The sequence below is a fragment of the Mustela nigripes genome, chromosome 1, assembly GCF_022355385.1.
Source record: "Mustela nigripes isolate SB6536 chromosome 1, MUSNIG.SB6536, whole genome shotgun sequence".
Classification (NCBI taxonomy): domain Eukaryota; kingdom Metazoa; phylum Chordata; class Mammalia; order Carnivora; family Mustelidae; genus Mustela; species Mustela nigripes.
This window is the reverse complement of record NC_081557.1, coordinates 33,654,891-33,672,216: the sequence shown is the minus strand read 5'-3', so window position 1 is coordinate 33,672,216 and position 17,326 is coordinate 33,654,891. Positions and strand designations below refer to the sequence as shown.

At 40.3% G+C, this 17,326-nt stretch overlaps 1 protein-coding gene across 2 annotated transcripts in view; it reads right to left on the bottom strand.

The window, feature by feature from the left end:
- SAAL1 (serum amyloid A like 1) overlaps positions 1–14,191 on the bottom strand; it is a 28,872-nt gene extending 14,681 nt beyond the window's left edge. For both annotated transcript variants that reach the window (XM_059407528.1, XM_059407530.1), the window contains exons 1-4: positions 14,005–14,191; positions 12,548–12,661; positions 4,715–4,798; positions 1,052–1,131 (exon numbers count right to left, since the gene is read on the bottom strand). In XM_059407528.1, the coding sequence (XP_059263511.1) occupies positions 1,052–1,131; positions 4,715–4,798; positions 12,548–12,661; positions 14,005–14,136 (410 nt within the window). In that variant the 5' untranslated portion in view covers positions 14,137–14,191. The remainder of the gene's footprint in view (positions 1–1,051; positions 1,132–4,714; positions 4,799–12,547; positions 12,662–14,004) is intronic.
- Positions 14,192–17,326: the final 3,135 nt, after the last annotated feature.

The following is a 17,326-nucleotide window of genomic DNA, read 5'->3' as shown; positions in this document are numbered from 1 at the left end:
AAATATAATCCTGGATCATTTACTCCAGGAATTACTGAGGAATAAAGTCCTTAAACTAGGATCTTAAAGTCACTCCACACATAGAAGAGATAATTACCTCTATTTTAAAGACCCAGGGACTTAAATCCTACAATAAACCCCCACAACTCTAGCTGATAATAACCACCCAGAACACTTTTCTTCATCTATTGTGGGCATAAATTTCTTTGAAATTCTAATTAACAGCCATGAATTCTCTCTGCCTGGAGAAAATGAATACGTTCACAAAATTTAGCATATTAATTCTCAGCTCTCTTAAAGTAACTACTTGGATTTCCACCATTTAAAAAACCCTCTGCCTGGGCGCCTGGGTGACTCAGTGGGTTAAGCTGCTGCCTTCAGCTCAGGTCATGATCTCAGGGTCCTGGGATCGAGTCCCGCATCGGGCTCTCTGCTCAGCAGGGAGCCTGCTTCCTTCTCTCTCTCTCTGCCTGCCTCTCAGTGTACTTGTAATTTCTCTCTGTCAAATAAATAAATAAAATCTTAAAAAAAAAAAAAAAAAACAAAAAAAAACCCTCTGCCTAAAATGTTCCAAGTGAAAAGATGAAAGCCTCTGAATCATGGAGGCAACCTTCTATCTTCTAGTCTATTGATAAGCCCTATCCCTGGATGTTAAGTCAAGAATTCTCAGGGTAAGTCTAGTTTTTTCAGGCTCTAGTTCTCTAAGCCCTTGGATTCCCTGATCTTAATTATTTGGGAATCTCGTCAGGGGCCCCAACGCCAAGCTTTGCCCCTCTGGGTCTCATCTTGTTGGGCTTACCACCTACTGATTGTTTGTCCTTTTGCTACCAATAAAGAAACAGGCCTAAATCTTCAATCATGCCCATAAAAACTATGAAAGCCCCTAGCTACCATTAATAAGCAATGAAGTTCCTAGAGACTATTCATCAGGAGAAAGGGAGTACTGCATTTTGTAAAATGTTCCTGTATCTCCTATGTATAAGGATTTCCTTAGGGATATAAAATATTAATTTATTTTGTAAAAACATAATTCTTATGTGGTAAAACTTACCCAAGATTTTTATCACTGCTGATGGACACACATATCTCCTGGAAACAGGCCATATTACCTAGTATTCCCACACAGATTTCCTGCCAAATCAAATGTCACAGGTCATAGGTCACAGTGTCTTGAAGATAAAAGACAAATACAAAAATAACAACTTGAAAAAAACTTTCACTGGGTCAGTATGGGGGAAGAAGAGAAGAGAAGAAAGTATGGAAGAAGAAATCTTATGAATGAACTCAGTCTTTTTTTTTTTTTTTTTAAAGATTTTATTTATTTATTTGACAGAGATCACAAGCAGGCAGAGAGACAGGCAGAGAGAGAGGAGGAAGCAGGCTCCCTGCTGAGCAGAGAGCCCGATGCGGGGCTCGATCCCAGGACCCTGGGATCATGACCTGAGCCGAAGGCAGCGGCTTAACCCACTGAGCCACCCAGGCGCCCCAGAATGAACTCAGTCTTAAATGGGTAAATGGTTAGTAGGATTCAGACATGCAAAGAAGAACAAAGACAGCTGGGTAAGTGGTAAAGTATCAGCAAAGGCAGGAAGGGAATAATGCACACGGCTAATGCACTGAACTCTGAAGAGAGCAGCCTGGCTATTGCACAAAATTGGGAGAATAGCACAAGATAAACACAGTGGGTAAAAAGGATCAGGACTAAGGGACCTGAATGCCATGTTGAAAAGATTTTATTTAATCTAGGAGGCTATGTGCATCTATAAAGATCTTTACACTGCAATGTTATCTTAGGAAGATTTTTGTCAGCAGCAAAATGCATAGTGCATGATAGTAGAAATGTTAAAGGAAGTGAATAACCTCAGTAGTAACAGCTGATGTTTACTTAGCATGTACTAGGGCCAGGCACTACTCCAAGCACTTTCCATAAATTATTATTCATGTAATAATTTATGAGGCAGGGGCGCCTGGGTGGCTCAGCGGGTTAAAGCCTCTGCCTTCAGCCCAGGTCATGAATCCCAGGGTCCTGGGATCGAGCCCCACATCGGGCTCTCTGCTCAGCAAGGAGCCTGCTTCCCCCTCTCCCTCTACCTGCCTCTCTGCCTACTTGTGATCTCTGTCTGTCAAACAAATAAATAAAATCTTTTTTAAAAAAATAAATAATTTATGAGGCAGGTACTGTTATCATCCCTATATTTCAGATGAGGGGAGCCTGGGTGGCTCGGTGGCTCAGTGGGTTAAGCCTCTGCCTTTGGCTCAGGTCATGCTCTCAGGATACTGGTACTGCATTGGGCTCTCTGCTCGACAGGGAGCCTGCTTCCCTCTCTCTCTCTCTCTCTCTGCCTGCCTGTCTGCCTACTTGTGATCTCTGTCAAATAAAATCTTAAAAAAAAAAAAAAAAATACACATTCCTGAGTGCCATCTCAGAGCTACTGAATCAGAAGCTCCAGGTGAGGGCCTGAGAGACTACTGTTTACCAAACACAGCACATCATTTTTATGACCACGTAAGTGTGTTCATCACGGAGTCAGAACATATGAGATTCTGGACTGGAAAATTCAGCAAGCAAGTACAAAATGTCTAGGTAAAGTTGAAGATGTGGCACCAGAAATCAGAAGGCAGGGCACAGCTTTGATCCCACAGGCATAGACTCGCAACTTAAAGGTGTAGAGAGTGGATGAGCTCACTAAGGAAATGAATTTAAAGAGGACAAGGGATCTGGGTCTACAGCTTAGAAGGAGTCCACACTCTGTAGGAAGAAAGATTAAAGCCAATGAAAGTGACAGAGAAGTGACTGAAGAGGTCGGAGACCAAGGGAGGGAGGTGGCACCAAAACTACAGAAAGGGAGTTTCAATAAAATGAGGGTTGTCAAATGCTGGGAATGGATTAAAAACTGAAGCAGCAGAGAGACACATCCATTTCCTTACAAATTAAAGGGAGAATGGCTGAACTCTCCGTCAAAGACGTTCCTCGTTTTGGCTGCTAGCCAGAATCAGCTGAGAGAACTTTTTAAAATTCGTGTGGCGCCTCACACTTAGAGATTCTGTTTCAGCTGATCTGGTAGAGCCCAACTCGGGATTTTTAAAAGGTCCCAAGGGTAAAACTTCTCAAAAGGTGTGCCCTGGTGCAGAGCACTCACATCACCAGGGAACTTGTTAGAAACCCTCAATCCTACCACAAAAGCAATGGATCAGAAACTCGGGGGTGGGCCTGGGACATGCCAAAGTTTGAGTCCGTGTTCCCTTCTAACATGCGGCCACGGCAGAGGATCATAGCTACAGACAGGCTGTGGTTCACAGGCATATATAATGATATGACTAATTCCTGAAAGGTGCTATTGCTGACATAAGCTTATTTTCTTTAAGTGTAAATCATGAGTCAATGTATTTAAGTTAGAAAAACAGGGAAAAAGTCGTACGCAACTGCCAAATTTCTCTATCAACACAATGACCCCAGGAAAAAGCAGTTCATCAATTCTTCAGGTCCCAGTTCAGGTAAAACACTGTCCCAAATGAAATTTGGATTCAGCATTCAATATGTAAAAATACACTACAGAATTCTCCACTTCATATTTCAAAGAAAGAGAGGTAATACACTACAGTGGCCATACGGAAGTCAGGCCAGCTAGGCTCAAATCCCAGATTCCTTCTTTCCCAGTTGTATGACCCTGGACACATTAACCAGAGACTTAGCTCTCTTATTTATAAAGTGAAGATAAATTCCTATCTCATGGAGTGGTAAAATCAAATACTCAGTAAATAGCAGTTGCTCCTAAGTATAATTAATATTTACTAATCACCCACGATATGCATAGCACATCCCAAACTAAATGACACAGAAACACAATCCACCACACACAGCATAGATAAAGACGAAATGAGAAGCACAGATAATTCTTCTCAGGAGTTTACGATCAGCAATGGCCACTGAGAGCTTACTTATCTGGGAAGGCTTAGAAGAAGAGTAGCACCTTAGATAACAGATGTGACTTCTGAAAGGGATGGAGGGCATACGAAAGGAGGCATGGCGATGGTGATCACAGTAAGCTACTGAGACAAGGAGTGGACAGGCCTTGCTATATCAGAAGCACCATCTGCATGATAGATTTTATGCTGGAAAGTTAAATTATATTCAGATTATAGAAAGTCCTGAGTGTCAGGCTGAGTTTAGAATGAAGGTTTTGTTTTGTTTTAAAGATTTTATTTACTTATTTGACAGAGATTGCAAGTAGGTGGAAAAGCAGGCGGAGAGAGGGGATGAAGCAAGATCCCTGCTGGGCAAAGAGCCTGATGCGGGCCTTGATCCCAGGACCCTGAGATCATGACCTGAGCCGAAGACAGAGGTTTAACCCACTGAAGCACCCAGGTGCCCCAAGAATGAAGGTTTTTAAGCATTGGAGGATTTTATGAATAAAAAAGAGCAATCAACAGAAATAGGAAGTCCAGGCAATGTTCCCTGTTCTGCCACATACTAGGAAGATAACTTTGGTTATGCCTGTTTCCACAGCGGTTAAACGAAAGTATTGATCTCCCTGGTCCAACCCACTCTAATAATTTTAAACGGCACATTATCAAGTGCCAGGCAATGTTCAATAAAAATCTGCAGACTGATTTGTGGCCAGCAAGAAAATGAAAGTGAGAAAAATGAAAGACTATCAAGTACTATCTGCTGTTACTGCTTCAAAGAGAAAGCTTTAAAAGTGTACATACTTACTCTTAACCGTGGACATTTGGATTTGGCCAATACTCCCATAAATATGTCAGGAGCATTAAATTCTTGGAGAAATAGAGCCACGTCCTGAAAATAAAAAATGATTATTATTTTGGATGCAGAACAGTCTTCTTTAAACCCCCCAGTTCAGACAACCATTAAAAAAAATTATTCTAGGGGTGCCTGGGTGGCTCAGTGGGTTAAAGCCTCTGCCTTCGGCTCAGATCATGGTCCTAGGTTCCTGGGATAGAGCCCCACATCGGACTCTCTGCTCAGTGGGAAGCCTGCTTCCCACCCAACCCCCAGCCTGCCTCTCTGCCTACTTGTGATCTCTGTCAAATAAATAAACAAAATCTTTGGGGCGCCTGGGTGGCTCAGTGGGTTAAGCCGCTGCCTTCGGCTCAGGTCATGATCTCAGGGTCCTGGGATCGAGTCCCGCATCGGGCTCCCTGCTGAGCAGAGAGCCCGCTTCCCTCTCTCTCTCTCTCTCTCTGCCTGCCTCTCCATCTACTTGTGATTTCTCTCTGTCAAATAAATAAATAAAATATTTAAAAAAAAAAAAAAATCTTTAAAAAAAAATTTTTTTTTTTCTATATATACCTCCTTTCAGGCTCAAGGAAAAAAAAGCCATAGGTTAGAATTGTATCATTACACTAAAATAATGTTAGAGAGTCTTTGTGCTATCTGGACCCAAGACAAAGGAACAAATCCATAAACAAATGTAAACTAATTGTGGTATTTCAGGAATATCTTCTTTTTTCTGCCTTGAATGCTTTTACCTTAATGATCTTTCTAGCCACCAGGAATGTTAACTCATTCAAACACATCTGCTAGTTGTCTGGTAGCCTCTCAGACACTGGGGTGGGGAAAAATATCAAACTCATAATTCCTGTCTTCTAAGACCTTAAAGCACAATGCAGGAACAAGTTAAAACCCCTACCGGGTCATGCCCCAAATCGGAACTTGTGCTTTCAAAATTCTCAACAGAAAATTCTGATCACAGTGTTAACTGCAACAGCTTCATATCTCCTTCCTAGAGTTTGCCCAGGTCACAGGGCCCGGGGTCACACCATACCAGTAGATAAACCTGGAGTGGTCATATGATCCAATCTCGCACACTCCAAGACCAAATCACTTCGCTGTGGAGATCTGTGTGGTATAGTATTTAAATAAAATGAAGTTTTTGACAGTCTACTAACTCGGATTTTCACCAAACTTGAAGTGTATATTTGCGATAGCTTAACTTAAAACCAGAAGCTTCCTGGCTTAGGTGAAAATGCTCTTCAAAGGGCCCTGGAGGCACCCCAAGGAGAGAGACAGTAATCCTTCATAGCAGTTGAAACCAAGGTAACCTGAATGACTGCTGACTAGAAGAGATATCCTGTAATTATTAAGAGAGCACAATCAGAGAAAAGATACACTGAAAGTGATGTCATCTGGGCAACTCTTAGGGCATGCAGAGACTGATTTATTTAAACGATAGTAATTCCTAGGGTAGCACAGGATTACATAGTCTAACAATATCAACACCAATTACAGAAATAATGGCAATTAACATTTACTGAGCAAGTGGTAAATAACAGGGAAGTGGTTTGGATACTATCTTATTCAATTCTCAAAACATCCCTATAAAGTAGTTATTATAATTAGTCCCATTCCACTAATAAACAGAAGTCTTTTTTTTTAATATTTTATTTATTTATTTGACAGAGAGCGCAAGTAGACAGAGAGGCAGGCAGAGAGAGAGGAAGGGAAGCAGGCTCCCTGCTGAGCAGAGAGCCCGACTCCTGGGACCATGACCATGACCGGAGCCGAAGGCAGAGGCTTAACCCACTGAGCCACCCAGGTGCCCCTAAACAAAAAAGTCTTAAAAGGCTAAGCAACCTGCCCAAGATTACACAATCAGTAGAACAAAGCCAGGAACACAAAACCCAGATAATCCTGACTCATGGCCACACTCTTCATCAGCACACCATGCTGCCTCTCCGCTATTCATTCAGTCACTCATGCGTTCATTCATTCATTCACTCTTCACCAACTATTTACTACAAAACCCAAGTGACAGACACTGTTTGAGGCTCTGGGAGACGCATCAGTGAACAAGCTAGACAAGGTCCCAGTCTCATGGAATGTTTATTCTAGATGGCTGAACAAACAATAAACCCATAAAGAACTGATCTGAATGGTATAAAGAAGAGAGACAAGATAATATGTGCTACAAGCCAAGATGTGGGGAGGCTACCTCAGAAGAGGTGATATTAAGCTTTTAAGAAAAGGAACTTAAATCTATCAGAGGACACAAAGGCTGAATAAGTGTTATGCAACAAAGTGAACAGGTTTCAAGAGAGCACAGAAGATACGAATTCTGCCTGGAGTGTCTGGGGAGGCATCACACTGAAGAGGACATTTAGGCTGGGTCATAAAAGAGGAGAAAGATTTTGCTGGCTGGAGGCCATTCCAGGCAGACAGGGACATGAACAAGAGCATCAACACATGAAAATACAGAAAGCACCTGAAGTCTCTGGTCCTGCTCAAACACTAGTGGGAGGAGATAAAGCTGTGATACTGGAAAGACTTTATGCCAGTGATAAGTGGATAGCTCAGTTCTCTAGAGGTGCTTCAAGACCTACCCTAAGAAGGTGAAAAGGAGGCCAAAAACATGACCCTGCCTTCCACCAACAATCTTATTCAAATAGCAGCTCTGTTTTACCTATTTCATATTTGAGGATTTCACATTAAAATTTCATTTTAAAAATGAGTTCTGGTTCTTTAAAACTAATTTTTTTTTTTTTAAATCACAGCTTCTCAATAATTGTAAAACAAGTAGAAAAAAACTTGAAAGATCAACCAACTAAAAAAAAATTAAAAAAAAAAAAGATCAACCAACTTGATCTGACATTTATATGTGTATATATATAGGACATTCCACCCAGCAACAGCAAAATACACATTCTTTCAGTAACATGGAAAATTTCAAGATAAATCACATTCTGGGCTATAAAACAAGTCTAAATGTATTTTTTAAAGGATTCAGAGTGTTCACAGACTCCAGTAACAGAAAGGTAACTGAAAAACTCCCAAATACATGACATCTAAACAATGCACTGCTAAATAACTCAACAGCCGAAGAAGAATGAAAGAAAAATTAGAACTAAACTAAATGAGAGGAAACCCAAAATGCACTGCTAAAGCAACAGAGGAAAATTTATAGTGTTATATGCCTATATTAAAAAACAGCAAATTAAACCACAGTGAATAGGAGGAAAATAAAAAGAGATCAAAATGAAAATCAATGAAAAAGAAAACAGTAAAGCAACAGAGAAAATCAATAAAACAAAAACTTGGGCGCCTGGGTGGCTCAGTGGGTTAAGCCGCTGCCTTTGGCTCAGGTTGCTCAGGTCATGATCTCAGGGTCCTGGGATCAAGTCCCACATAGGGCTCTCTGCTCAGCAGGGGGCCTGCTTCACCCTTCCTCTCTCTCTGCCCGCTTCTCTGCCTACTTGTAATCTCTGTCTGTCAAATAAATAAATAAAATCTTAAAAAAAAAAAAAAAACCTGGTTCTTTATGAAGATCAATAAATTAAACTTCTAGACAGAATGATGAGGAAAAAAGAAGACACAAATTACTAATATCATGAATGAGAGAGCTATTACTACAGATTCTACAGACAATGAAAGGACAATAACATAATATTATAAAGAACTTTATGCCAATAAATTTAACAACTTAGACAAAATAGGTAAATTCCCTGAAGAACATAAACTACCTAAGTAACCCGAATGGCCTTATACCTATTAAAGGAATTTATCCTTTAATACCTTATACTTATCAATCCTTATACCTATCAAGTGAATTGAATTTATAATCTTTTGCACAATATACTAAAAACCATTAAAGGGTGAATTTTATGGTAGGAAGTTATATCGCAATAATACTATTATTTCTTAAAATTAATAAATATATAAAACTAAAATATATAAAACAAGTAAAAAACAAAAGAATCTTCCCAAAAAGAAAACTCACTGGTGAATTCCACCAAATATTTAAGGAAGAAATAATATTAATTCTGCACAAACTCTTCCTGAAAAATGAAGAGGGAAAATTTCCCAATTGATGAGGACAGCATTACCCTGGTATCAAACCAGACAATGACAAGAAAATGAATTATCTCTCATGAAATTAAATAAAATTTCTAAACAAGATTTTAGCACCTTGAGAATCAATCAGCTTAGTTGATCATATTAACAAACTAAAAAGAAAACCACATGATCATCTCAAATGACTTAGCAAAAGCATGACAAAATACAAAATCCATTCCTGATAAAAACTCTAGGCATACTTAGAGACAGAGGGGACTTTCTCAGTCTGCAACTACATCATAATAATGGTTTAAGACCAGATGTTCTGCCTCAATTAAGAACAAGAGGATGCCCCCCTTACTGCTTTTCTAAACAACATCATACTGGAGCGCAAATATGCAAGAAAAAGAAACAAAAGCAATTCAATTGAAAAAGTAGTAAAAATTTTTCTTCATAAATCAAATACAGCTACAGGATATAAAATATACAAAAATCAACTGTATTTCTACATACTAGCAATGAACAGATACTGAAGTTTTTAAAAATGCCATTTATGGGCGCCTGGGTGGTATAGTTGGTTAAGCAACTGCCTTCGGCTCAAGTCATGATCCTGGAGTCCCTGGATCAAGTCCTACATCAGGCTCCCGGTTCAGTGGGATATCTGCTTCTCACTCTGACCCTCTCCCTTCTCGTGCACATGCATGCGCTCTCTCTCTCTCTCTATCTCTCTCTCTCTCAAATAAATAAATATATCTTTTTAAAAATGCCATTTATGGGACGCCTGGGTGGCTCAGTTGGTTAAGCAGCTGCCTTCATCTCAGGTCATCCCAGCGTCCTGGGATTGAGTCCCACATCGGGCTCCTTGCTCCGCAGGGAGCCTGCTTCTCCCTCTGATTCTGCCTTCCACTCTGTCTGCCTGTGCTCGCTCTCGCTCGCTCTCTCTCTGACAAATAAATAAATAAAATCTTAAAAATAAAAATAAAAATGCCATTTATAATACCATGGAAAAATATGAAATACTTAGGAATAAGTCTGACAAAAAATGTGAAATACCTATACACTAAAAACTACAAAACTTTGCTGAAACAAATTAGAGAGGACCTTAATAAATGGAAAGATATATCTTGTTCAATTTATCAATTCTTTCTCCAAATGATCTGTAAATTCAACTCAATCTCAGTTAAAATCCTAGTAGGCATTCTGATGAAAATGTCAAATCGATTCTAAAATTAATATGGAAATACAAAGGATCCAGGACAACCAAACAACTCTGAGAAATAACAAAGTTGGAAGATTAACACAGACCGATTTCAAGAGTTCTTATAAATGTACGGTAATTAATACAATTATAAACATGCACAAATAGGCCAATGGAACAAAAGAGAATCCAGAAATAGACTCACATGTACCGAGAAGTGATTTCTGACAAAGGTACAAAGGCAATTCAGTGAAGAAAGGGCAGTCTTTTTAAGAAATGAGGTTGAAGAACTGGGCATCCATATGCAGAAAAAGTGAACTTCAATTCATACCTTGCATCACACACAAATATTAACTCGAAATGGGTCACAGACCTACCAGTAAAACTTAAAATTATAAAACTTACAGAAAAAAAAAACACATACACAATTAAAAAGTAGGAAAAATCTGAACAGACACATACACACGCAAAAGATATATAGATTGCAAATAAACACATAAAAATATGGTCAACACTGTTAGTAATTAGGGAAATTCAAATTACAATTTCAATAAGAATCACTACACACTTATTAGTATGACTAAAATGAAAGGTCTGACCATACCAAGTGTTGGCAAGGATGAGGAGAAACTAGACCTCTATCTCATACACTGCTTATGGTAACGTAAAAAGTAAAAATCACTTTGGAAAATACACAATTTTTTACACAACCTATAAGAAACACAATTCAGACTATTTCTTAAAACGTTAAACATACACCTACCTTATGACCCATAATACTCTAGTTATTTACCGGAGAAAAAGAAACACATAAGTCTGTATATAATTACACACAAAAATTCAGTATTAACTTTAATAAACCATGAACAACTCAAATATCCACCAACAGAGTAATAAATGAATAAATTATGACATACACATGTAATGAAGTATCACTCAGCAATAAAAAAATAAATAAACTACTGACAGACACAACTGGCATGAATCTTAAAACAATGATGCCGAGTCAAAGAGGCAGACCTCTCAAAAAAAAGAATATGATCTCATTTATACAAAACTAGACAGTGCAAACTACTCTGAAGTGGAAGAAGGACAAGCCAGTGGCTGCCTAGAGAGGTGGAGGCCGGGAGGGGCAAGAGGAAGGGATTATGAAGGGGCATAAGGAAACTTTTGAGGGTGAGAGAGATGTTCTCTTTCTTGATTACAGTGATGGCTTCGTGTGCATGTACACACATAAAGTTTTTCAAAACTTTAAATTACGTAAGCTAATTATCACAACAGAAAAGGCTAAGTGATTCAAATGAATTATGGACAGAGTCCTGCCCTTTAAATAGGTGTCGTTTCTGCACATCAATTACAGCTCAAGAATACAGTTTTTTTGGTGCCAATTCTACCTCAATAAAGCCATCTCAAAAAAACAGCCGAAGCCAATGAATAGCCATGGACAATTTGTAAGACAGAAGAAAAGAACACAATTTATTCTGTGTATTAGGAAAAAGAAATTTCGGGGCAATGTGGAGCACAGAAGGGAAGTGAAAGACTAAAATAAGGATTTTAGGGGCGCCTGGGTGGCTCAGTGGGTTAAGCCGCTGCCTTTGGCTCAGGTCATGATCTCAGAGTCTTGGGATCGAGTCCTGCATCGGGCTCTCTGCTCAACAGAGAGCCTGCTTCCCTCTCTCTCTCTGCCTGCCTCTCCATCTACTTGTGATTTCTGTCAAATAAATAAATAAAATCTTTAAAAAAAATAATAAAATAAAATAAGGATTTTAATCAGGAAACTACTGCCAACAGTTCAAGTAATTAAGTAAGAGATTATGTATGTCAATCTCTTTTCATGTCTTTTTTTATCGTAAAATAAAGGTACTACCTATACCACAAGGTTATTGTGAAAAGCAAATAGAATAATACACACACGAAAATGCTGTTGAGCTACAGAATACAATACAAGGGGCGCCTGGGTGGCTCAGTGGATTAAGCCTCTGCCTTCGGCCCAGGTCATGATCTCAGGGTCCTGGGATCGAACCCCGCATCGGGCTCTCTGCTCCGCAAGGGAGCCTGCTTCTCCCTCTCTGCCTGCCTGCCTCTCTGCCTACTTGTGATCTCTGCCTGTCAAATAAATAAATAAAATCTTTAAAAAAAAAAAAAAAGAATACAATACAAATGATAAGATACTATTTTGTATTTATAGACACACGGGTCCTTCTTGTCCTCTTCTAATTTAATTGTGGTCATCAGCGGTCTCCTAACTTCTACCCTGCTCTCAAACACAAGAACAGCATTCTGTTTAGGCAGGTAAGTATGAGAACTTTCCTGGTTATGCGCATTCTTGCATTCATGATAACTATATATTTAGACCAAATCTAAAGACAGCTCAGATCCTCTAGCTTCAGAAACAAAAGTTGAGCATTTAAGCTCACTCCCTATACCCCTATGAGTGATTACAAACACTGAAGTATTTTTCCATAGACTTAAGGACTGAAACTTTAAAAAAAAAAAAAAAAATCCATTCACCACCTCCTTACCCAAAAGTCTTCTCACTTTTGTTTCCAACCCCATACCTCATCCATTGACATATCCCATACTCTGCAAATTTCATTCTCCATTTCTTCATCGAGCTCCATCTGCTGTTCCTCATCATCTGAGCTGGATTTGGTGTTTTCAGGGTTAACGATCTTCAACAGAAAGGAAGAAAAGTGATGATAAAAGCAGTCCACAGTACTCATCACATAATATTATCCCAAATCATTCACAAGTCACGAAGACACTGACCTCAAAGTATCCTCTCTTGCAGAAACCTTGTTTAAAAAAATTACTACCCTGGGTAGATCTATTCATGCACATTCATGGAGTAAACACTGTTATTAGGCACTGGGGTTGAAATACAGAGGCAAATAAATTTAACCCCTTGCTTTCAAGCAGTTTAGGATCTAGAGAGGAAAAGATACATAAGCTAATTATCACAACAGAAAAGGCTAAGTGATTCAAATGAATTGTGGACAGAGTCCTGAAAGCAAAAACCACGGGCCAATGACGTATGCCTGGAGAAGGTGGGCAAGCTTCTCCTAGGAGAGAATCTTCAAGCTCAATCTTTGAGGGAGAATAGGAGTTTGTCATGTGAAGAAGGGGAAAAGAACATACCTAAGAAAGTGCAAGAGTTCAGAGTTAACAAACGGCCTAGTAATGCCTGGGGAATGGTGAGCAGATGAGGCTGGGGAGGTTGCAGGGAGCCCTGGATTCCAAGCTAAGAAATAAGCATTTTTCTCCTGCAGGCAAAGAGGACCAAAATGAGTTCCCACAGACAATTTGCTTTTTTTCTGTTGGTTTGTTTTTTAAGGACGATTTTTCCGGCAGCTTTGCCGTAGATGCACTGGAGAGAACAGATCTAAAGTCAGGCAGTCCGTGAAACGAGGGAGAAGAAAGTTCACGTTTATTGAGAGCTTCTATAAGCCAAACACCATGGTAAGCACTTTATGCCCCTTGTAATCTTATCTAACCTACACAATAAACCTATATACAATAATACAGGTATTTTCGTCGCGGTTTTTTTGAAACTGAGAAAGAAATCGAGACTCTGTGAGGTTAGGTGACTTGCCCAAAGCAGGTGATGAAGCCACGCTTTCGGTTATCAGAGCTGCAGGGCTCCAAATCACCTGTACTTTAATACAACAAAAGTCCACGAAATATATTAGGCCCCGAGCTTCGGAAACGACAGTGGGAATGGGGAGCAAAAAACCGAACAATGTCACGGTCAGACATTTTCGGAGAATATGCAAAAGTAAAATATTTTAACTGTAAGCATTCCCGCATCCCTCCCCCTCTACCTCCCCTCCCTTTGTGTGGAGGGGCACCGGGAAGTGGCTCCCCGCAGTCTGGGGAGTCCGTGGAGGCGGCCCGGACGCTAAGCGCGACGCCTCGAGAAGGGTCGTCGGGGAGGGGTGCAGGAACGGGCTGCCAGAGGCGGGACCAGGGGGCTGGGGCAATGTGGGGGAGCCCACGCGGGCGCGACATTCTCCACCTGGATGAGCCCGCTGAGGACGCCGAAGAGCCAGTGTTTGCTGTAGACGGTGCTTCCTATGCAGTCTCCCCCGGCGCCCTCCTCTCCGTCCTGGTCCGGACTCGGTAGAGGCGGCGAAGGGTTGCGGTCCATGATTTTGCCTCCACCCGCTCAAAGAAGACGCGCCGGAAGCCGCCGAAGGAGGCGATTAGCGTTCTGGTGCCAGAGGGGCCGGCGCGCCCGGCGCGGCTCCCGCCACAGCGCCCCCTACTGCCCGGATCCCTGAGGCCGGAATGCTCCGTTCTGTGCGCCCGCCCACGGGTTTAGGATCCCAGACAACTTGATCTCCCCCTACCCCACCCTACCTAGGATCCAAGCTTGGCCATATTCATATTTGTTATTTGTCACACTCCTAGGACCAGATAGTCCATCTCCTTGGGGGCTCTTAGACTGATTGGAAGGGACAGGGAGTCGGGGACAGTGTCTCTGGGGCACAGTGAATTTCGAAGCTGACCCTGATCTCTGGGCCTTTGGCATCTTTAAAGACATCAGTAGGTGCACATTCTTCTCCCAGGTGTGTTTGCAATCCTCAGAAAGACATAAGTCACCAGAAAGAACATCAATACCGTCAATATTACAACTCCCTGTATTTTCAGTTCCTGTTTCACGTTGGTGAAAGAGGTTGAGGGACGCCTGACAGGCTCAGTGGTTTAAGCCCCTGCCTTTGGCTCAGGGTCCTGGGATCAAGTCCCGCATCCGGCTCCTTGCTTCGCAGGGAACTTGCTTCTCTCTCCGCCTCTGCATGCCACTCTGCCTGCTTGTGCACGCGTGCTCTCTCTCTCTCTCTGAAAAATAAATAAGTAAAATATTTTTAATAAATAAATAAAGAGATTTATAGGTGATATTACCTATCTTAGCATTAATTTCAAAAATTGTGGTTCCCTAACAGAAAGAAGAAATAGAATTAATTTAAGATAAAATGATATGTATTTTAATATTTTAAGCACTAAAAGACATAATAGAGGTCTCCATGTTGGCACATATACATCAGATCACCGTGAACCTAACAGTTACAATGCAGAGTAATAGAGGTGTGATTCCATCCCGAGCTGTCCCTCTCAAAATCATGAACAGAGGATGGTAAAATCTCTCCCAAAACACAGTTCCAATTTACAAAGCAATTGCATTTCCAGGAAATTTTAAGTTATATTAAAACTGGACTAAAAATACTCTGTTAATATGTAAAATACAGTTGGATTCCAGGCTCAAATAATTATGAACATTTTTTCACTGTACATGAAGAGGCAGACCCAGGTTTTATAAGGCCTGAATTATGCAATTTGGGGAGCCCCCTTTAGGAAAAACAACAGGAAATTACAAATATTATATTAGCTACAATATGAAATATTTATTTAGAATAGGGAGAAATTGCAAATTTTAGGTAGCTGACAAGTATGTAAAACATAGCAAAAAGCAGAAAAATCTACAAATATTTTTATTAATAAACAGCCTAACACCCTTCAACAATCCTTTTTCTTTCTTTTAATAGAATTTATTTTTAAAGCAATTCTTGGTTCACAGCAATATTGAGCAGAAAGTACAGAAATTTCCCATATAACTTATACCAGCCCCCATGCGTAGCCTCCCTCATTAGTAGCATTCCCCACTAGAGTGGAATATTTGATACAATTGATGAGCCTACACTGACACATCATTATCACTCATAGTGTTTATTAGGGTTCTCTCTTACAGTACATTCTGTGGGTCTGGGCAAACTTACAACACATAACCACCATTTTTGCAACGTGTGGACTATTTCACTGCCCTAAAATTCTGTTTTAATATAATCTTTTTAATATAATTTTAATTTTAATATAATTTTTTCTGAGTTTACTTTGATCTTCATTTTATGACAATGACCTAGTAAGATCATTTTCTATCATGAAAAATAAAAAGATAATTCTGTCTTTATTTTAGTGTGCTTGTTTGATTTTTTAAAAATTACTGGTAGTTTAGGAATTTTCCTTCAGCTTCACAACTTGCTATTGGTAATATTCTATAAAGTTTGACCACTGTCAAATTTGGAAAACCTCTCTCCAGGGGAGAACTTCCATTTTGACTAGGATTCCATCAAGACAAAAATCGTCCACTTATGATCTTACAATTCTCCATTGACTCATGCTTGACTTTCAAAGTTGTTTCTTCCCAAATACCCACATACTCTGTGCTGGCCTGAGTGAACTGAGACAAGTTCATTTTGCCATATGACTGTCACTCCTGCATCCGGAGTAACCACAGAAGATGGTGAGAGAATACATACCTAGAAGCCATTCCCACTCTGGATAGCGATCAATAACTTAATCATACTTGGAAGTGACTGAAAAACCACACAAATATGTCCCACTATGTGCAAACCAATTATAACCCAAATTCAACTGCTCTTTAGTCAGGTTCCCAAAATGCCTGTGCCCACCCCAGTGCCGCTCAACACAAGCAGAAAACTGATGGCGGAATCTTGGTATGAACAGAAGCAATAACTGTCTTAGTTAAAACATTTTACTTCTGCAGATTTTACAAAGATAAGGGACCATGTGAATCCTTTCCCAGGACCTCTCCGAGGATCTTGGAATGGTCCCATGTAAGTGAGGAGTCCTTGAAACTTAAGCTTCATTCAGTTTCGCAGTAAATCTGATTCTGCCTAAATTCATGTCTGATAGGACACTGCGAAAGTCAAGCAAGATTCAGGATGCCCCGTTGCAGGACTGTTTCCTAAATTAGAAGCTGTGTGTACCTCTGGTCTACCCACCAAATGCCCTGCAATCACTGTGTCATCTGAAAGCAATCCCAGATGTGTCCAAAATCCGCGATGGGGATGGATGTGGCTGCTCGTGTTGAGAACTAGAGTTTAGGTGTCGCTCTGTACCTGGAACTGACAGGTATGATCCGAATATAGTCTATACAGTATGGTCCCTATCATGGACATACACTGTTACCCCAAATTAGTATTATTCTTTATTAATGCCTTTATTAATTAATGGGAAAAAAGATAATGTAAGTTGATCATGTCCCTCATATTAAAAATACCCAGGAAAATTGTCACTTGCTGTATGCAGAGGACAATGACACATTGAATTTCACTAGCATTTTTTTAAAAGATTTTATTTATTTATTTATTTATTTGTCAGAGAAAGAGAGAGAGAGCACAAAAGCAGGCAGAGTGGCAGGCAGAGAAGCAGACTCCCTGCCCAGGAAGGAGCCCCATGGAGAACTCGATCCCAGGACCCTAGGATCATGACCTGAGCCAAAGACAGCCGCTTAACCAACTGGGCCACCCAGGCGCCCA